General features: G+C 44.7%; 1 protein-coding gene across 8 annotated transcripts in view; it reads left to right on the plus strand.

The window, feature by feature from the left end:
- Nucleotides 1–22,662, plus strand: part of MTSS1 (MTSS I-BAR domain containing 1) — a 160,650-nt gene that overhangs the window by 15,238 nt on the left and 122,750 nt on the right. For all 8 annotated transcript variants that reach the window (XM_046642618.1, XM_046642616.1, XM_046642617.1 and 5 more), the window contains exons 2-3: nt 7,724–7,785; nt 11,455–11,528. In XM_046642618.1, coding sequence (XP_046498574.1) covers nt 7,724–7,785; nt 11,455–11,528 — 136 coding nt within the window. The remainder of the gene's footprint in view (nt 1–7,723; nt 7,786–11,454; nt 11,529–22,662) is intronic.

Raw genomic sequence — 22,662 nt, forward strand, 5'->3', positions numbered from 1 at the left:
GAGTTTTTAATTTTATGTCATTGTAATTAAATTGATTGAAGTCCATGTGGCTCGTAGCTCTTCTCTTAGAAGGCTCAAGATAGACAAAGGAATGCTTCTTGATAGAAATCTTCAAAGTGGTATTTTTTTTAAGTTACAGTTGACATACCTATTCGGTTCTTTTTTTAAAGTGGAGACCTACCCACATGTCAGAAAGCAGACATGCTGGACATGGGACCTCATAACACGGGAGGAAGAAGAAGCTTGATGTCCTTGACTTAATTACGGTGTTATAGTTACAAAAGGAGCAGGGTGTGAGGGGAGGATGGATGGAGGGAGCGCCTTTTGTGGTTAAATCTTCCTTTTCCTAAGCATATTTATTGCTGATGAGCTTGGGCAAGTGGGTGAGGGTGGGCGTGCAAGGAAGCAACCATTGATTATCCCCAAGGCTATCATCCACTTGATGGACAGGGATAATTAGTGGATTAGGCCAGCCCCAATCAGAGAATAAAAGCTCAGGAATGGTTTTTATGATGGATGGGCTTCCACAGTGCCTTTCATCTGAAAATCTTGGGAACCCTTCATTCTGCAGGATGGGGTGCGGAATGGTGGTTTTGGGGACAAAGCTGTCACAGGCATTCAGGGGCCCTTCATCCTGCACACCCACTTCTGGAAGCTGCAGATTCCTGCCTTGCGCTTGAAGAAGCAAGGAATCCAGAGGCACTCCTGCTTAAGTCAGAAGGTGCCAGGCTCCTCTTGAAGTTCTGCTTTTTGTTTCGCTGAAGTCTGAGCTCATCAAGGTGTGTACCTAGAAGAAGCAGGGGAGGGGTGCTGTGGGCTGCGCTCCTCGTGCTCACCCTGATGAGGTTCCCGCAGACCTGGAGAGGGACCTGATGGCAGCAGCAGCCTGTAGAGATGCTCCAGACAGGTTTTCCCATCTCCTGGTAGAAGCAGATCAGTTCCACAGACAACCCGAAGATGAGATAAAATTACCCATCATCATTCCGCTAGGGACAGCAGCAGTGAACATTTCTGGTGCATTTCTGTCAAGGCTTTTCTGCACAAGGGACTTTTCTTTGTTTTATGTTTCATGTTTTCTTTTTCACATGGTTGAGGATCCTGACCATTTCTAGGGTGCCATTGCAGCTCTCCCAGGGCATTTGCAGTTGTAATCGGGGTTGGTGTGTTTGGGGGAGCCCTTGCCCTCTGCTCTGCTTTGTCTGGGCTCTTGCAGGACCCAGCCTTCCTCCTGAGCAGCTGTCTGCAGCCCTGGGGCTGGGCCAGAGGCTAGGTCTGCTCATCTTGCTGCTTGCACTTCCCAGAATCCGGGGTAGCACTTAGGCCTCAAAGTTGGGCAGATCTGGGATCAAATTTGAGCCTGGACCACTAGGTACAACCTCTCTGGTCCTCAGTTTCCTCAGCTGTGAAATAATAGCAGCACCTGCTTCGCTGGGTTGTTGTGAGTATGTAATAAGAGTGTGTGTAAACCTGTGCTCCTCAGTGTAGTCTGTGGACCAGCAGCATCACTGAGATTAAACATACAACATCCAGGCCTCATCTCAGACCAAGGGAATCAGAACCTGAAGTTTTGCAAGATCCCCAGGTGATGAATATATAAGTTAGTTTGAGAAATGCTGGTCTATGTACCTGGCACCTAGCAACTGATTAGAAAATGGTAATGCTTAGTGGTGATGATGGTGACAGTGATGCTTGTCAAGGTGAAAAGAGGGACGTTACCTGTCCAGTTGTATACCCAAGACTTGAGTTCTCATCAGCCATAATCACTGGTGAGCCAGCCTCTGCCTGGCACCTTTGGGCAGGACAGAGGCCTTTTTGAGTTGGAACCCGCCTCCCTGTAGCCTGTCCCCCCAAGTGGTCCCTGTTCGATTCTCAGTTAAGCTGTATTCGTCCTCGTTGTAAGTCTTCTCCGGCTCTCTAGCTCCTCTCAAACTACCCCTTCTCCCACCATGGCTCCCGGCTCCTCCATGTTCCCTGTGGCAGTGCGGGGTGTCGAATTCCCTCAGCTGTGCCCCAAGGTTCCGCTGTCACAGCGGCCAGGCTGGGAGAGGCAGTTGCTGCATTATTTATGGGCCACCGTGAACCAGCCATGCAGATGAGTTACACAGTTTATTCTTCTGCTCCGTGTGTGGGATGCCATCCTGGGCTTCTGTTTAATACAGAACAAAACATAGCCAAACAGAGCCCCAAGCCAGAGTGGCCACTGGCTGCGTCCTATGCCCTGTATTAGGCAAGTGGCCTGCCCGGCCTCCTGGCTGTGGGGCAAGTGGAGGAGGGGGAGGGAGAGGGCGAGAGGGACTTGGGTGTTCCCAGAGCTCAATCTTGAGGGTGGCGGTGGGGAAGCTGACTCGCATATTTGTTTAGGTGGCTCCCAAACTCTTGGGGCCTCGACAAAGATGAGATGGGCCTTTTTCCTCAGAAGTGGGAAAATGACTTCATTCTCCTCCCCACACCCCAGGGGACCACGCTGCCATCAGGTATATGACCATTAGCCAGGTTCCCTTGTCACCTAACTGGTTTGGAATTTATGGTCACTCACCATCTGAAAAAAGGCCACCGCTGTCTTCCTCTGCTATACCATCTGTGGTTAACCAAACTCTGGACCTTGCCCTGAAGGCTGCTCATAGTCACCTCGTCCACCTTGCCTATCTCCTGCTTCTCCCCAGCATAAATGTGCCACTCCAGTGTCCCCTGGAGAGAGCCCCCTTCTGTCCTCTCCGCTTCCCTCTTTTTGCACCAGCCATTCCTCTTACTGGAAATGCTTTTCCTCCCTCGCTCCGTTTCTCTGTCCTCGAGCCCACCATCAGTGGGGGAGACTGAGGCTCGTAGATGGTGAGTTGCATGCTGTGAGAGAAGTGGGGGTGTCCGAGAATGCTCTGGAAGAGGGGACATTTGAGCTGGGTGGTGACAGTTGAGTAGGAGTTTTCAAGATTGTTGAATCCCCCTCGAGGTCAGAGACAGCAGCCATCAGAGGCGGCGTGTGTGGTGTGGGGAGCGTGGTGGGCGCCCCCCCTGGTGGCTGCAGAGGCCTCAGTTGGAGCCCGTCTTTGGGGAAGCCCCGTGTCTCCTGCTGTAGGAAGTGGGGACGGTCATGGACCTTGGTTGAGGGAGTCCTCTGTGTGCTTGTAAACAAACCCGCTTTCTCTTCCCATTTCTGTGATGGGGGACTTTGCTTTTGTCTCAGAACCCAGTGTGATCTGAGTTCTCTTTTCAGCAAACCGCCCCGGGTTCAAAACCTGCCCACGCTCTCCTCTCCAAAGGAATTCAAGTGGTTCCTTTGGCGGTGGGGGGGGGGGGAGGGGGAGAGTCTTTCTTCTCTCTGCCTGTGACTTGGGCCTGGGCAGAACCCGGTGCTCCGAGGGAGCCTTATTTTCTTTGATTTTGGTCTGTCTGGAAAGTTGTGAAACCTTTATATGTCCTCTGATGTCCTCCACGGTGGGCTCTGTGTTGGGATTGTTTTCATGGCTGTGGGAATACATTCCTGGGGATTTCCTCAAACATGAAAAGAGCCCAGTCAGAAACGTGGCCTCAGGAGAGAGCTTTCTGGAACTTCTTGGTGGGCGGTGCCGGCTAGAAAAATAAGGACTGTACTGGAATTGGAATATGGAATTCTAAAAGGGTCTCTGCATCCAGTGTCTTGATCAGCACGTTTCTTTTGAAACTTGAGTGTGCTCTCCTTTACTAAGTCTTGTAGTCTACAACAATCCAGGGCTTTTTCTGTTACCTTACGATCTTTCTACAAGTCCCTTCTCCTTTCTCACTTCCTTCAAGCTTTTGAATTTTTGTAGTAAAACTACTTTCAGGTGGGTAGAAACTTTTTTTTTTTCCTTGAAAGAAACTTAAAAAAAAAAAATCTGGAACAACCCAACATCACCTTGCCTTTAAATTTTAATAAAATTTACACACTTAAAAAAAAAATTCCTCCACAAGGAGGTTTTTGTCTTCTGTTCTTAGAAGTTCATTTTCTTTTCTTTTTTTTTTTTAGAATCCATTAAATTATATATTGCCTCACACAGGTGGGCCTGACACTCTGTGATAGACTGTCAAATAGCGTTAAATCAGGAGAGAGCTGCATGTGGCAGCATTCTTCTGGCTGAGTGGGTGTTCGTAGGCGGAGAGCTGTGTGCTGCACCCCTTGAGAGAGAGGGGACCCTCCTCTTGTTGCTAATTTGGTAAAGACTGAAATGAGGCTCCAAGTGGAGGCAGATAAGTGGTTTTCTAAGTGATTTGAGCCCTGGTTGTTTGCAGGCACATTCATCTCCGGTTTTGAGTACTCCACCTGCCGTTTGCTTAGGAGCAGCAAGGACACCCTCTGTTGCTGTGCATCCAGCTGCCTCGTCTGTTTCTGCTTTAACTATGATTAACTGACAGTGAGATGCACAGTGCAGCTATCCACAGTTGGTTCTGTACTTAGGACTGAGAATGAGGGATGCCAGCCTAGGTGGACAGTCTGACTCAGTTTCTACCGTTTCTCCCTACATCCTGAGTAAGGTTACTGGGAGCCTGCAAATGCTTGGCTCAATCCTATCAGGTGTGTATTGAGCACTTACTGTGTGCCTGGCATTGCCCTGAGCACTTTTTATGTCTGCCCTCCTTTATTCCTCACACCAACCCTGTGAGGAGGTGGAATGACTTGCCCAATGTCCCATTGCAAATGGGAGAGCTAAGATTCAGTCCAGGAGATTAGACTCCCAACTTTGTGTTCCCTATTCCAGCTCTACATTCTTTCAGTGTTTAGTGATGTCAGTGTTTAATAGTGGTGGTGGGATGATTTGTTTTATTAGTTATCATTATAAGCAACAGGCCTTGAAAGGTAAAGGGACCTCCTCCAATAATTTACTGGCAAGGCCATGGCTAGAACTCAGGACTCAGTGCTCTCTGCACAGGCCTCTTGCCATTCGGGCATGTTCTCAATGAATGTGCCTCACCTTTTCCTTAAGAAGGACTATGGATCATCTCAGTGACGTTCTCTGGGGGCTCCCGGATGGATGCTGGGGAGAAGAGGGCCCAGCTCCCCCGTCCTCCTTTGTGTAGATGAGAGATGATGGTACCTTTGGCTAGAAATTGGTAGTCATTGTGTCTAAACATCCTCAGGCTTTTCAAAAAGCTCTTCCTACTGTCTTGGGATCAGGAAGAAAAGGAGTGGCCAGATAAGGTTGTAGTTGGTTGGTTGAGCTCTTGTGTTCTTAAGGATGCTAACTGATGTTGGTCTGGACAGAGATCTCTAGTGGCCAGCTAGAGACTCTGATTTCCGCTCTTAGCCCTTTAATTACTGGGGTGTAGATGTACAAGGGGCCTTCATACCTGGAACTGATAAAAAAGTGGTGAGCAGATGAGGTGTTATAGTTGGAATTCCCTGTGATGTCTGGATGGACCTGGAATGGTAGCCTGAGCTCTTGTAAGGTTTTATTCAATACAAATTAATATAAAGTTCTGCTTTGGGCTTGAGGAAACTCCCAGGGCACAAACATGGGATGGAGGCTCTGTGGCTTAGCAGTATGGTGACAAGACCAGTGCGTGGGTATTGGTGTCGGTAGCTCAGGTGTAGCTGCAGAAGGCCTCTCCCAGGAGCCAGGCGGATGGGATCCCTGACCTGGTGTAGCTTAGCATCCCGTGGGAGCAAATTTTCGCTTGGAGGAATAAATCGAGAGACCTGCGGGTGGGCCAAGCAGGTCTCCAGTGCAGAAATGCAGAACTGATGGGTGTAATCTGGCAGCTTGTGTGAAACAGACTTCAGGGTTTGGGTGGGTTGTAAATGCATGGTGCTGCTGTTGCCAGAACCTCTAAATTGATCTTAAGGGTTTTTTTTTAATGTAATGATGTTATTGTTTTTGTAAAAATGGTATGACCTCTATAAACACACAAACACACACACAGCTATGCCATAGAGGAAAATAACGACAAAGAAAGCAACACATTGGTCCAAATCTTAGCTCCTAGAAATAGCCCATTTTTCTATTTGGTAGACAATTTTCCAGACATCTCTATGCACATTTTCAGATAGATTTGATAGCTAGAGAAATGTGGGCATAAGCACTTTTATAATAAGGCGTTCCTGCTGTGTGTGGTATTTTCAAAATAAAAACATTTAATTTTACTTTCACGTAGCAGGAGAATTGAAACTGAAGTGACGTAATACTGAAGAAATTGCTGGACTTCAGATAAATGTTTCTTCACCAAAAGGAATCAGTTTCTCAGACGTTCCTCTAAAGCAGTGGTTCTTAACCAGGGGCGATTTTGCCTCTGGGGAACATGTGACAATGTCTGGAGGCATTTTTCGTTATCACAACCAGGGGTTGGGAGTTACGACTTCTAGTGAATAGAGGTCACGGATGTTGCCAAATACCCTATAATGCGCAGAACAGCTCCCCAACAAAAAGTATCCAGTATATAATGTCAGTAGTGGTGAGGTTGAGAACCTGTGTACTAAGGGTAAGAAAAAAAGATGATGACAACCATCAGGAAGGTGAAATCATCTATTTTAGCTCAGTTGCAGTTTTAGACTATTTTGATTGGGCTTCTGTAATGAAAGGAGAGATGATTAACCTCACGATAGTTTCTCCCTCTCTCCTTAACAACAAAATCAGGAGGTCGCATTTGTTATTTTGGCCGTATCCAGGTTCATAACATTTCATTTTATCCTGCAACCGTTACCCCCTAGGTGTTTAATCTTAGTTCTATATTTAAATGATTCAGTACCAAACACTTCTTCTCTAACCTTGGCCTCCCCTTGTCTGGGTTTATTTTGCGTTGCCTTTTGGTTGGTTGGCTGCCTGATCTTAACAGAAGTTGAATGCATGTGCAGGGAGGCGTCAGACCCCCCTCTGGTTTGCCCCACGCAGGATTGCACCTGCACTTTGGAGCTCATGTCTGAGCACCATACTTAGAAGAGCAGAGAGACACGATGGAATGGAATGTCCCCAGGACACTGCGTGCAGGGGTGTGAAACAGGGTCCTCTGTAGAAATGGAATTGCACTTGGGGAGCTGAAAGAAGGAAAGGTGTGGATGAATGTGCTGGTTATCCTCAGTTCTTGGAAAAGTCTTCCATGTGGAAGCGGGCTTGGTCTTCACTCTGAGGGTCCCCAGAAGGTTAGAACTAGGACTCCATGGCCATAAAGGAGAGGGTGGCAGATATAGGTAGGCTGCTATGGGAGGGTGATGAGTTCCTTGTTAGCTGAAGCGTGTTGGGGAACCACCTGTCATATTGTATGTACATGCTGGGCTCTAAGCCATCAGCTGAGTGGCTATATTTAGGTAACTTTCCAACCGTGAGATTCTGGTAGTCTCATAATGTTTCCCAGCAGCCACATGTCTTGGAGAGGAGCCCCAGTCACTCTAGTTCCTCCTCCATTTGGAATGAGGGTGAGAAGAGCCAGGCCATGATCAGGTGATTCACGGTAGAGCCTTAAGTGTTCTGCACAGCTTGAATTTGGACCCACCATCTATTGACTCAAAAAGTGATGCCTCGATGTATATGTTAGATTCTGCCAAACTTCTTCCACTTGGTGTCTGTAGTATTTACAAGATTACAGGGACTGAGCACCTTCTAAACCCATTCCTGAGCCAATACATTATATACAGTCTGGGCAACATCTCACAGACTGCAAAGGAAGAGAGCATGCCCGGATTGTCACCTGTATAGTTGGAATTGGGTGTTCTGTTATTGTCTTAATCAGATGTCTGTCACAGCGGGACTTACTGATTGATGGCTTTGTTTTGTTGTAGGGGAGCTATCCAGTTTGGGAAGATTTCATAAACAAAGCAGGAAAGCTACAGTCTCAGCTTCGGTAAGTAGACGCACGTTGTCCCCAGGAACAGGGCAACATCCTTAGACGAAGAATGGAGTAGGATGGACACAAAATGCAGATTCGGGTTAGTTTTGAACCCATTACAGATAAGGAAGCATGTAGTGGGTTCTGATTTGAGCATTGCCGTTTAGCCGTATGTCCTGATGCTCACATGTAAAATTGAACTCATATCTGCTCTGCCACCTTCCACAGGAATTTGGAGAGTCCAGTCAGGTATTATATGTAAGGTAATAAATGGCAGCATTTATGTAGCGCTCACTATGTGCCAGGCATGTGTTAACTCAATTAAATCTCAACCCCAAGAGGTAAGTACGGTTATTATCCCAATTTTCCCGATGAAGAAACTGAGGCACAGATAAGCTAAATAACTTGTCCAAAGTCACACAGCTAGTAGCAAATGGCAGAGCACGGATTTGAACTCGGGCAGTCTGGCTGCAGAGTCCATTCTGCTTACTGCCTCTCCTTAGAAAGAGCGTAAAACTTAGTGTGGACTATTGTATAATTCCTTTTACATGAAATGTCTAGAAAGCTCAAATCTGTAGAGACAGATGTAGATTAGTGGTTGCCTGGGGCTGGGGGTGGAAAAGGAGATTGACTGTAGTTGGGCACCGAGAATCTTTTTGGGGTTATGGAAATGTTCTAAAATTGGATTGTGGTGGTGGTTCATAACTCTAAATTTACTAAAACATCATTGAATCATACACCTAAAAAGGGTGAATTTTATGGTATTACAAATTATGCCTCAATAAAGCTGCTTAAAAAACTAATGCTGATGTACTCTAAGGGGCGATTATGGTTGCCTCGTGTTGTGCTTGTTCGTATATCATTTGATAGCAGATAGGGAATATGTCAACATCTTGTTAAGGCTCTATGCTTTTAAAGTCAGTGGGGAGAAGGGGTATTATTGCAGTTAGTGGGTGTTCCGTGAAGGATGGGACATTTAAAAAAGCAATTGTTTTCATGATCTCTCTTCATGGCAAATCGGGGATGACATTGGTTGCTTTGACATAAGGATGTTGTCCAGAGAATGAAGCGGGTAGATATTTTCTAGGATAAAAAGCCATGTGGATGACAGAGAGAGGAGGGAAGGATGACTTGACACTCTTGTCCTTTTCCCGTGGACATCAGGAGTTACTGCCCAGAGCTTTAGCCATAGGACTGGATGTTGCATGGCTCCCCTGGAGATCAGGAGAGAAAACTCTCCTGATCCAGGAGAGATGGATTTTCCCCTTCCATTCCTTCAGCTTCCTGGGGCCTGAGATTGCCATCCATGAACCTGGGATTTCCAGAGCCATGCGTGGGCATCCCAATGGACAGTGAGCTCTGGCATATGGCCCCTTCTCCACTTGTCAAGTCCTTTACCATTTCTTTGCTTAAAAACCTGCAGTTACTTTCTGCTGGATCAGATCCAACCTCCTCTGCTCAGAGTGTGATCCCGTTCGTCTGGGCCTTCAGCTGCCTCACCAATAAGATGAGGGACCACCTACCCACCCCCCATCTCTGCCACTATTATGATTTATTTCAAATAGGTTAATCTCTATCCTGTAGGAGGTCTCTTCCTGGAGTAAATCAGTAAAACATTTAACTACACCCCCCACACACACATTTTTTCTTATCCGGCCTCACTTAATTCTCTGGTAGGCTTTCAGGGTTGACCAAGGAAAAGACTCTCTTCCTTTTGTTACCAATGAAGAACCTAAAGCTTAAAATAATTCACTGATTAGCTGTCTTAAGCACATAAAGTAAGACGTAAAGCAATCGTTTCTTATCCCCAGTGGTACAAAGTACATTTCCTATTTTTTTTTTTTAGCAACATTTAGGCCTCCTGCAGGCAGGACCATTTCTTTATTTTGTCAAACTACTAGTAGCTGACCAAGAGCACTAAAGGGTCCTCGTGTACATGGCTGAGTTTTCTGTTTGAGAGAGAGGATAAAGATAAGACTGTAAAAGAGGCAGTTAAGTCTTGGAGTATTTAAGCTGCCTCACTCCTTCCCGCTGCTGGTGGTTCCATGTTTGTTCTGCCCCATCGGAGAGGGCGAAGATGTCTTGTGGCAACAGCAGTCAGTGAAATATGACTCATTGGGAGGCACTGTTTAAAAGCTCTTAATTCCTCACACTTGACCACCGTCCTCACCGTCAGTGGAGCCCTGGTGGCCATGTAATACTCAAGGCGCCTCTACTGCTGGCTTACTGAATTTGGGTGATTGGCATTGACTTGAATGCGAATAAATCCAGCCATTGTGTCAGATATTAATTGTAAATCAGAATGAGCCATTTATAAATCCCAGCGTGTTTGGTCAAGCTGACTTGTCCAGGGTTTGCATTTGATGTCCAACTCTTTAAAAAATGAGCTTCGAAGTGCTTTTTTTTTTTGGTTCTGTTTTGTGTGTATGTCTTTTTAATTTTTTTTTTTTAATTTAAGCAGAATGTTTCCTTGATCTCCTGGAAAACATCATCAGGCCTCGTTTTGAAGTTTGGCTTTAGGGGGCTGTTGCCCAGGTTTTCCCAGGGACCACTCCCAGCCCTTTCCAGGATCCTTTTGTTTCATAACCGCTGTTGCTTATGTTTAAAGGCCTTTTCTGTTCTGTTCTTTTCTTTCTCTGTTTTGAACTCCTTCCTTTCTAGTCCTTATTCTCATCTTCCTTCAGCCACTTTGCATTCTTAGGAATTCTCAGTAAAGGCTGGATGCATATGAGAAATACTTGGAAATTAGCATGAGGCTGTCAGCTCGATTGTAAAGTCCCTGCATGTGAGTCCTGGGCTGGCTGGCTTGTTCTGGGCATTCACAGCCCTGGCATGGAACGGTGCTTACTCTTCATTGACTGACATCTTGGATCCGGACTCTAGGAACCAGTAGACCACAGAGTGCTCAAGCCATCTCCTAGTGCCCAAGAGGATGTGAAGAATTCAAAACAAGATCTAGGAGAGCAAATGAGTCTAGTAACTTCTCCCCATTCTCAGCTTTTAGGAATTCGGGAGATCTAGTTGAGATAAGCATTCTACGGTTGAAAAAATAGTATCTCAGTTTCATCATAGTTATGATTTAGGGGGAAAAGTCACATAGCCAGGGTCTTGACTTGTAGTGGGATGAGCCCAGGACTATGAGTCCTGCTGGGCTGCTAGTCCCAGCTCTGGTCTGAACCAGTGATCTCGAGAGTCACTTTGTAGTTATGGTCCCAGTTTTCCCATCTCTAAAATGGATTGCGTGAACAAGGTGATGTCTCTCCAAGATTCCTTCTCCCAATCCATGTATCTATATTGTTCTCCCACTCTAAAATTAATTTCACCTGTACCATTTATATTTTTCAGTGATATTTTTCTTTTTGGCAGAAACGCCTGTCTTCCTCCTTAGTGAAATTTTGCTTAGTAATGATTTTATACTCTCAGGTGAAATAAGATGGGAAGAATGGCTAGCATTTACTGGCTAGCACCAAACGAGCTGGACGTTATTGGGGTAGGGTGCTTATGAAAAGAAGAAACGCTTCCTAAGAAAACAGTGGGTCTGCAAAGCCGGTGGTCCCCTGTGTCCCGTCGAGTTGTTGCTCCTGGAAGGCTGTGTTCAGTCCTTAGCGGTTGTAGCCCTTTAGCTGTCATGAATTTGCTAGTGTGAGACGTTCCTCATGCTTTTGTTATCTGTTTGCGTTTCAGGACAACAGTGGTAGCAGCAGCTGCCTTCTTGGATGCCTTTCAGAAAGTGGCTGACATGGCCACCAACACACGTGGTAAGCAGATGGAGGGACGGCTTCCAGCATTAACTCAATTCAGCATGGGGGCTTTTGCCCTTGGGTGGCTTTCTGAGAAGATACAGCTATCAGAGCTCAGCTGACTCATATTTCTAATTTTTTTTTAACTCTGTGGGATTCCACATATTAAAAGTTGCCGACGGTTCTCCAGATAATAAAGCTTATGAGAAGAAGAATGAAAAATAAAGAACAGAAACCACTATTTATGCATGAGGTGGCATGATGTGTTTTTTTTTTTTTTTTTATCATTTTTCATGACATGCTGGTTGTAGAGCCTGAGCTGTGCATTTGGCTGCGATGTGTTTTTCCCTCCTCACATGGATTGGCCTGAGGTTTTTCTTGTTCCCTTGTGGAATGGGAAGCAGTGAAAATGGTTGGATAGACCATTTTTCTGGGTTTCCATAAAATAAGGAACCATTTTATAAGTAGTGTCCTATTGTGTTGTATCTGTTCGTGTGTCTCCCACATTTGACTGCAAGTCCCTTGAGCTGGAGATCAGGACTTATTGGTGTCTGAACCCCGCAGTAGTGCCTAGAACACAGTAGGTGTTTAAAGTATTTTTATTAAGTCAATGAACAAAGGGAAATCTTTTGAAAAGTTCTAATGGTTTTAGTGACTACTGAATCATACAAAAATAACAATAGCAGGTGAAAGGTATAAAGAAGAAAATGCATACACCTTTACCCACCACCATCGTTAGAAAGATGACGTTACGCAGGGCCAGCCTGGTGGCGCAGCGGTTAAGTGTGCACGTTCCACTTTGGCGGCCTGAAGTTTGCTGGTTCAGATCCCGGGTGCGGACATGGCACTGCTTGGCAAGCCATGCAGTGGCAGGTGTCCCACATATAAAGTAGAGGAAGATGGGCACAGACGTTAGCTCAGGGCCAGTCTTCCTCAGCAAAAAGAGGAGGATTGGTAGGTGTTAGCTCAGGGCTAATCTTCCTTGGAAAAGAAAATTAAAAAAAAAAAAGAAATGACGTTATGCATAATTTAGAGACTCCTGTTCGAAGCAGGGTGCTTTCCTTCCGTTAACAGACAGAATCTCTCCTGCCTGTCTTTTTGCCTTATCTTTCTGAGTCTGCTTGTGCACTGACACCTTCATGCCTGTTCTCGTCATTGTTAGGGTGACATTGGAAAATGTGTGTGTTGGGCGCAGGTATTGGGGGACCGCTCCCAGTCACACGAGAGCTGAGCTTCTGTGAAGCACATGATAGGTACCTCCAGTGGGTTTCAGTAGGTACCCATTTACCATAGGTGCATAGTTAAATATTCAAATGAGTTTGCAGTGAAGACACTTCTGATTCATTAAAGAAACTCAGAAACTGCTAATATTTCAGGCTCTGTCATGGGACCAGAAAAATCAGTACGTTACTCTCTTTGTCCTGGAGGAGCTTGCAGTTGAGTGGGGAAAATGGGATGTGCACATAAAGAATTTCAGTGTAGAAATAATGTTTGGGACAGTAATAGTGGTAGAACGGAGTGTTGAGGGAATATAGGAAAGTAAGCAGTTAGCTCAGGGAGTCGAGGCAGTTCCCTCAGGGGAGGTAATATTTCTCATCATTTCCAAGATGCCAACGGTGTCTCCAAAGGTTCCTAGGACAGTGTCATGGGGACATCAGACCAGTGGCCTCTTCAGCCTGTTTGTCAGCTTGACAGGAGTCTTAATCAGTATCTTTTTTAAGCCCTTTAAAAAAATTATTACATAGTTTATTTGTGTCCATTCTAGAATGTTTAGAATATACAAGTGTGAAGAAGAATTTAACTTTAAGCCAGTGTTCACCACTGTTAGTGTTATTGGGTCTGTCTTATAATATTTTCTTCTCCTTCAGCAGTATCTGGAACTGTACCTGTCAGTCATAGTGATGTCTTTCTAGAATAGTCATCAGAATGTGTCCTCCTTAAAAAACTTGTTCTGCTATTGGAAAGAACTGAGATATTTGGCATTGCATTTTTGAATGCAATAAGAAGTTTTGGTATTTTAGTGTTTAATTATTGGATGAGTCTTAAAGGGTGGAAGAGAGACGCATTCCCTGATTTTTCCACAATTTCCTGCTGGGTGTTTGCAGAGGCCGCTCCCCAGAGTGGTTCTCAGTGGGAAACTGGAGGGCCTGCAAGTTCTCATGGTTTGAGGGTGGAAAGCCAGAGCAATTATTTGTGGGAAAAGAAAGCAGAACAGCCTCTCTGTGGCGGGGATGGAGGTCGAGTAGGAGCCTGGAGGTGATGTCCTTGACAAAAGACAAATGCCACAGTGAACAGTCCCCCACGTTGATATATTTTTAAACCACTTGATTTCAGGTCATTTTTAGCAATGCCTGGATACATCTCGTGATGTCTAGAAGCCGTATGTACTGGGGGGAGATTCTGTTGAGTGTCAGAGTGTGAGAACTTTCACGTGACCTAAAAAGTGTATGGTTGATAGAAGGTATATTTTATGGAGATAAGAGAAACTTGAATGTTCTTCTTGTGTGTTCTGTAAGCTATTCAGAAGTGATTTTGAGTCAGTTAATTTTTACTTAAAAATTGAGGGAAAAAACATGTTCTTTAGTTAAAAAATTTCATGTACCCCTTGCAGGGATTGGATTTAGTGTCATTTATAGACTTTTTTGCATATATAAACAAACACATCTGGCAGGAAGAAAGCTAACTGCAGAACACTGTAGAATGATAGATGGAATAAAGTATGATATCTGTATGATCGTTTTCAAAAGGTGGCCCATAAGATATGTGTTCTTGTGTTTTTACTGCACATATTCTCGTTATGTTTCTGTGTCAGTACCTAGAGATCTACCTCATTCTTTCTAGTGGCCAAATGGAATTTCACTGTCTGGATATAGCACAATTTAATCATTCTTCTCAAGGGATATTTAGATTACCTCCTTTTTATTCACTGTTACAGGCTAGGCTGCAGTTAATGCCCGTGTATACATCCTTCTGGAGATCTATGCATAATCTATTTTTAATGGTGTAGGCATCACCAAGGAAGTGATGAATCTGTAGAAAATGCTTCAGCCTGATTTGGCCAGCAGCAGGCACACTTGGGCTTCAGGTCATTAGGGGCTGTAGCTCTAATACGGTTTACAGTTTGATATCTACTCTCTACAGAAAGCCAGTCTCTTGCTTAGAGCCCTTTGATGTATTTTTCGAGTCCTGCTTGCTGGAAATGATAGAAGGGAATAACAGTTATTCTTAACTGCATCTCTTTCGGGCATGCCTCCAGAATTTCAAGCTTGCAGGTCTCCGGTTTCCAAAATATTAGCATTCCATATTGTTTCCCAAAGGCAACAGCTCTGAAAGTTCTTTGTCTTTTTTAGCAAATATTTTACTCTAGCTATTAATACCATTTATTTAGGAGAAACTTTTAAAGCTGGTCACTATAAGAGAAAAATCGATCTAGACCTTATATAACTATTGTTAGAGTGTGGAAATATGTTAGACCTGTTTTGTTCATTTGTTTTAAACGAAATTGTCAGTTGCTATTAAATGTATATATTTAGGTTAGTAATTAAACTGTAATGGGATTTAAGAATTTATTAGTGCCATAATACTTAATACAAGTCCATATTTTGATTTTTGCACTCTGGAATGAATAAACCACGTGTTTAATATGAAAGCACACGTTGTTTTGTATTATTGGCCACAAAGAATTAGTGTCTAGGTGTTTGGTATACTTAGAATGCCAGACTTTGTTGAGCAGGGTCTCCCTTTTCTTTGTGTCATAATGGACCAGCACATGGCCTGTCATAGGAGATGAGAAATGTTTGAACTGACTCGGATGCAGTTGTCTGTGTTACTTAAAAAAATGAAAAAGAAAAGAAAGAGAACTAAGTGGCTGGCGGGGCAGCCTTCTCAACCCTCTCCAGCAGAGGTGGCCCGTGTGGGGCATGGCTTTCCTGCACCTGTAGGCATGCGCCCTGGCACACAGGGCCTCGCTCGCTCTCCCTCTCTCCCTGGGATGCAGGAGTATTGAGCTGATGAAATGTGCCGTCCTGTCAGCACTGGCCCTTCGTTGCCACTGCATCATTTGCTGTGTCAGCAAGGGCCTTTGAAGAGCATAATGCTGTGTGACTTTTATTTTTGGCTGCCACTGTATGCCTCTGTAATTATTTTATAGCTTTGAAAACCATCTCGGGGCTGATTCGATGACCCACCAAACCCACAGTGAGGAGTTGAAGATTCTGAGAAGGAAGGAAATGGATCCCCAGCCGACAGACCATCTTTAATGTCCAAAAACCTTTATACATCATTTTTAAAAATGGGCATGGTTTTAATATTAAAAACCGTGCTAGCTAACATCTGTTGAATGAGTAACCCGGGCTGAGCTCTGCTCTAAGCACCTTACATACATTGAGTCTTTTTATTCCCGCAACAGCCCTATGGGGTAGGTGCTCATGTTCTCCACTTGAGGTGATGAAATCGGGGTGAAGAGAGCTTTCCTAACCAAGGTCGCACAGCTAGTCAGTGGTGAAACTGGAGTCTGGCCCAGAGCCGAGACTTGAACGATTAAATTATGATTCCTTGTGTCAGGAGCACCTGGATTTAGTAGAAGCTTATGTTTACTTTTAAAGTTACTTGATCCTGAACATATTAAAGAAATAGTGATTGGATTGCAAACTGGGCTGCCTGGGTTTGTCTTGTGGCTTTGCAGCTGTGTGGCCCTGTGTAAATTGTATTTCACACCTCTGGGCTTTACTTTCCCCAACTGTAAAACGGGTTTTCCCAGGGCAGAGAGTCCTAGATGATCGCCAGTGACCTTTTTCGGCTCTAAAATTTGATGATTTTAAAATCTCATTTTGGCCCTATTAAATTCATAAAATATGAATGAAGTCGGGCAGTCTGAATTTTCCGTGTTATCTTTAGAGTTTCCAATTTTTGCTCTGGAGACAAAGGGAGTGGAGGAAGCAAAGTTAAGTATAGGATAACGGAGGGGAGAGGGTTAGAGGAGAAAAATCGAAACTGCAGTTGGGCGTTTGGGTTGATTTGAGTTGTAAAGAGGCCCCCTCTCAGATGTGTAGTGCGTGCATGCGGTGGGTGGGTGGCAGCTGGAACTTTTAAGACAGCCATGGAAGTCCAGACATGGACTTTACTCAATGAATCTGGATTGTGCGTTGGTGAGGAAAATCTCAGTGGCCTACGTTGGATAAGGCAGTTGTGGCGCTTAAAAATGTTACGTGTTTTTAGTGTGTGTGACACGTTTTATTTTATTTTATTTATTTATTTTTTAGTGTAGATTTTGCTAAATGCCATGGTCTCTAGATCTGGCTGCGTGGTTCATAATTACTCAGAACTTTGCTTTAAAGGACAGATTTCGGGGCCCTGCCTTGTACCCTTGGAATCAGAATCACTGAGTGGGACCTGGGAATCTCGGATTTTTAGAAACTTCCCAGGAGATTTTGTTCCTCGTTGAGGTTTGTGCTGTCACATGAGGCCTCTTGCCATCTTGCCACACCCCACCTGTCCAATGACATCTCCGCCCGTGGCCGACAGTTCCACCCACAGAGAAATGCTCACGGCTTCCTGAAACCCTTAAAACCTTTGATCCCTCTCTGCGTGCACACGTGCATTCCAGACTTGGAATGCCCTTCCCCGTCCACCCCCTCTCCGCCCACTTTAGATGCTGGAGGATCTGCTGCTTGTTTTCCGAGAGAGAGTTTGAGTCACGTCACCTGTGACACTTTTGCCCCCTCCCCCTCAAGGTAAAGCAGATCTCAGGCCTCGGCCTGTGCAGCACATGCTTCTGCTAAAGCACTCACCTCGCTGTGTTGTCACCTTCTCCACTAGACTGCATACACCTCCAGGAGAGAGCCTGTGTCCTCCTCGCGGAGGAGCCCAGATACCTAAATGCTAAGTATCTGTCATCTAGCAGGGTGCAGACAACATTTGATGAATGAATAAACGAACAAATACAGCAGCTGTCACACCAGCATAGCCCTAGTGAATCTGGGTGAGAGAGGCTGTCATCTCAGGTGGCAGGAGGCGGGTGGAGTGGGGTCTTGGCTGGATTCCATTTGGGTGTTCAGAATTTGAATCGCGGTGACCCCTCCCTGAGGTCGAGTCTCTGGTGGACCAGGTGACTTCATATTTCATTGTAGCTGAAGAAGGTCCAGCAATTCCATGATTGAGGTCACGGGAAAGGGGGCAGGTGGGTGAAAGGAGTGGGGCGGGGAGGGAAAGAGAGGAACTCTTCCCTGCTAGGGGAGGAGGTGCTGTTTCCAAGGGGCAGTCAGACTGGTTTTGTTTGCTCTCGAGTTTTATTTTAACCAGTGGTTTAATTGAGGCTTCACTGGCCCTTAACTTCTGGATTGACTTTGGTGTTCAAGTCCTGAACTCTTTCATGTAATTAGAGCCCTATGATTTCTACCTGGAAGCTACTTAGCTGCAGACTGGAGAAAAAAATAATTATTTTTAAAAAGTCATAAAAGAGGCCAGCCTGGTGGCGTAGTGGTTAAGTTTGCATGCTCAGCTTGGGCGGCCCGGGCTTCGCCGGTTTGGATCTTGGGCACAGACCTACTACACGCTACTTGTCAAGCCGTGCTGTGGCGGTGTCCCACATACAAAATAGAGGAAGACTGGCACAGATGTTAGCTCAGGGCCAATCTTCCTCACTAAAAAAAAAAAAACCTGAGAGAAAAAAGTCATAAAAAAAAAAGGCCCTTCTCACAGACCTGGAACTGAGTATTCCTTAAATATGACCTTGAAAGACTTTGGAAAAATTCATTCATTTGATTAAAAATAAAAAGGCATAAAACTGTATTCTGCTAATCTGTGGATGTGGCTATAGATGGTAAACTGGTCTGTACTCTTACTGGCTAATTCAGTTTTCTTAGTTATTTTTGGTTATTGTGTTTAGGATTCTTACAGGAAAAGAGAGTACTTATGAGCGTTTGAGAAACAAGCTCAGTTGTGATTTTTCTTTAAGAGCCGAGCTTATTGCTTTGAAAAATTCAAGGATAGTGTATTTTTCTGGTGATCTTATTCTGATGTGGCCTTTATGGGTAATAGGAGAAAAAGGAAGCTAGCATAAAGCACCTTCTGGAGCCCAGAGAAGAAGTTTTATGGGAAACTGGCTGGGGTTAATTTTACTTAGAGCCTGTGATAGCTGCATAGGAACATCTTGGCTCTGATTTCCTGGAGCCTGGCACTTCTTAGATGCTGGGGAAATGCTTGCTAATTTGTTAAAAAATTTATAAAATGAAGCACTTTATAGCTTGCTCACAGAGTGGATGGGCCAGCAGCTGTATTCTCTAATATTTTTAAACATGAACCTAGGCACGCTCAGTAGAAGATGACCTAGAAACTCTCTGTTGCCTTTTGTTTTCAGGGTCTTGAACTTGACCTTTTGATTTGGATTCACATGAATATTGCTGAGGAAGCCCTAAGCAAATTTTGCCCTGCTGGAAGTTACATTTGGAAAAGTCTCATTGCTGTGTTGTAGGTGGGTGGGGGGGTATGGGGTGTGGGGAGTGAGAGCAAAGCTGTGAAAAAGAAGAACATTTGTAGTTGGTTAAGGTGAAAAATTGGTTAGGCAAAGACAAAGTCACCTTTTCTCCCATATTTCTTTTTTGTGTGTGTGTTTTGTTTTCCTCTTAATTGCATGCCTTATGCCAGGCCTTGACAGGTCCTGCGTGTGCTGTGGTGCGTGATGCTGATGGAGTCCTGGCCTCGTGGAGCTTTTAGTCTGGGCCAGGGCTGTTCTGTGTGATAGAATTTTCTGTGATGATGGAAACGTGCTTCATTTTTGCCATCCAATATGGCAGCCACTAGCCACATGTGGTTATTGAGCACTTTACATGTGGCTAGTGTAACTGAGAAACTGAATTGCTAATTCTTAAAATTTTAAGTAATCTTAATAATACGTACATTAATATCAGGGAGACTGAATCCTCTCTTCCAGGATGACTGGTTTCTATGTGGAGGTCGTTTTTGAGATGCTTCCAACTTTGCTGAGGGCTGTGATGGTACCAAAACCTGGGATAGCTTTAATGTAGCCTTATTAATTTTCATCAGCCTCTCAAGCCAGTCCACGCTTAAATATTTATATATGTATGAGTGTGTCTATTTTTATGTTGAATACGTATGATAATCTCAATCTTACATGAAGTATAAATAAAAATACTTTTATAAGTTGTTGCTACTTAAAATAATATGTAACCTGGCTAGAAACTCTGTGCCTATAATGTAAATACAGCTTCAAGATACAAATTCTCCATGTCCTCTACAGAGGTTTTGAGCTATCATTGACCTAATAAGGGGTAACAAAAAATATGATGCCTTTTGAAATGGGTTCATAAATCTGCATTCTCCTCTCCTTTTAGGTTTCATTATTTTGGGGATGCTTTTCCTCTCTGACAGACCTTGAGTCGTTTGAACTCATTAGCACGATAAACTTAATCCTACACATTCTGCTTAGGATAAAACAACTTTTTAAAAATGGCCCTATGAATGTGAAGTTTGTGTTAGCATTTTCCGTTTTTTAAAAGCTGTTATTTTTTGGTTTCCGTTATATGAAACTGGTCCTTGGTGTTTGAGTCCAGGACAGTAGGCTAGTATGTGTATTTTAAACACTTGTTACAAGTCACATTATAGGTAAGGGCTAGAAATAACAAGGGAATTCACACAGTTATTGAATATTTTTATTTTACAAATTAAAAAAAAATCTCATTTTCCTTTTTTTCCCCTTTATTAGTTGATGGAGTTAGGAGGTGGGTGCATATATGTTCAATTATTTTGGTGGGCAAATTTGTATATTCTAGGAGATTTGGAATCATGAACCAGGCATTACTGGTGATAAAATGAAATCTCTCCTTTCTGATCCCACTGATCTTTTGATCTTTTTTCTTTTTTTTCTTTCTTTTCTTTTTTTTTTGTGGAAGATTAGCCCTGTGCTAACTACTGCCAGTCCTCCTCTTTTTGCTGAGGAAGACTGGCCCTGAGCTAACATCCATGCCTATCCTCCCCTCCTTTATATGTGGGATGCCTACCACAGCATGGCGTGCCAAGCCGTGCCATGTCCGCACCTGGGATCTGAGCCCACGAACCCCGGGCTGCTGAGAAGCAGAACGTGCAAACTTAGCTGCTGTGCCACCGGGCTGGTCCCTTTTTTTTTTTGTCAGGAAGATTGGCCCTGTGCTAACATCTGTTGCCAATCTTCCTCTTTTTGCTTGAGGAAGATTTCCCTGAGCCAACATCTGCACTGATCTTCCTCTGTTTTGTATATGGGACACTGCCACAGCATGGCTTGATGAGCGGTGTGTAGGTCCATGCCAGGAATCTGAACCCGTGAACCTGAGGCTGCTGAAGCAGAGTGCGTGAACTTAACCATTATACCACTGGGCTGCCCACCGCCCCCCACCCCCCGCCGCGATCTTTTCTTGATTTTAAAACTGATGCCTGACAACATCACCCTCCCCGCTCTACAAGTGGCCTTTTTTTGTTGACCTGTGGTTGGGTAGCAACAGTTGCCAGAGACGGGCTGTTCCGTTATGGTTAGCCGCTGTCCTGCCTGTGCCACATTTGACTTGTCACTGTCCTCCTAAAAAGACACTTGAAAGAGCGGTTATTGTGCATTAGCCTGCAAGGCACTAACCTGAGTCCCACTTTTCCGTAAGCATGTCCTGAGTGTCCAGAGCAGGATGTCCCCAGAATCCTAAAATCCTACAGCAAAGAGAGCTACGACTCTCCGAATTCCACACCCAAGCCCGTGTGTCCTTTTAAGGCTTGCCCTACCGCTAACCGAGAGAAGCGTCTGTTCCCGCTCAGTTCAGTGGCGGTACCCCGTTTTGCCCTGGTATGTTTTCCCCTGATGAGTCTTGAATTATGCCGTGTGCTGTTTTCTGTCTGACTTCAGCAGCCTTAATAAATGCTGGTGAATGACGCAGTGGTGGCGGTAGCGGTGGCGCAGGGGAGGAAGGTCCAGGCGGGGAGAGGACGTGTGTTTTTAGGAGCGATGGGGTTGATCTCTGTGCAGCGTGGTTATTTGTGTCATTAGGCAGTTTACATAATGAAGCGGTTTACTCAGCAGTTCCTTCCTTCCAGCTTCCAGGGCCGTCGTGCATTCTGTGCACCAGCAATGGGGATTCTCCTCCCATCTCCCTCTCTCTTCTCCATCCTAGTTCTTCCCCTTTTTTTTGTTTTGGCTTAATAACTACTACTCCTCCACCCCTTCCCACTGCCACACACACAAATGGGTCCTAGTCACTTCTGGTAAAATATTGGTTAGCATTCGTGAAAGAATGCCATTATTTTAGTTCGTACAGATGATGATTTCTTGTGAAAGGTCATTTGCCGTAGAGCTGTGAACTCGGTTGGGTCTGCCTACCTCAGATAAAAATAACCATTTGGAATGTAAACGTGAACTTGAAGACGCTCGAAGTTGTCAAACGAGCATTTTTGTAGGATGAGTCTATTCCTCCTGATGGTGTAGCCGCCCCCGTCTGCTCCCTCTGATAAAGCGCCAGCCCGAAATACGCACGCAATGGGAAAACTGCTTTGAACCAACATTTATTTCCACTTTAACTGGGCACGTGTGCTCTTCTGTAGGAAAAATGTGATATTGGGAAATAACTCAGAGAATAAAGTAAGGAATATTCAAAAGGCCTTCCATCACCAAGATTCTGGCAGTGAAGTCTCTTGATCCATTTTAAAGAAATCTGGTTTTTATATGCTACTTTTAGAAACATGTCTGTGGCCTAAAGTGAGAATTACCTGGAGGTTTTTTGCTTTGTTTTGTCTTCTTTTTGAACCTAACTCTCAGGTCTTTCATTTTTAAGGTGGTACAGGATTCTTCTTATGGACCAACTAGTAGCTAGTACATTTCATTTTTACAGGGTGAGCTGAGTCTCAGCGAGGTGAAGTCACTTGCCCAAGGCCACTCAGCTAGTAAGAGGACAGTGGGGACCCTCATTCTGGCCCAGGGCTTCCTGTCTCACGGTTTCCCGCAAAGCTGCACGGCTCACCGGTGGTCCACTTTGCTCTGGGTTTAATGGTGAGGGCATTCAAGTAGGAAAGAACATGAGTTATGGAAAAAAATCTCTGTTCTGTGCCCTCAGTTCATCATTGTCAGTAAAGACTTGTTTGCTTGTTTGTTTATATGGAACCCTTGGTCATCTGGTTTTCC

This window comes from Equus quagga, chromosome 16 (genome assembly GCF_021613505.1).
Source record: "Equus quagga isolate Etosha38 chromosome 16, UCLA_HA_Equagga_1.0, whole genome shotgun sequence".
NCBI lineage: Eukaryota > Metazoa > Chordata > Mammalia > Perissodactyla > Equidae > Equus > Equus quagga.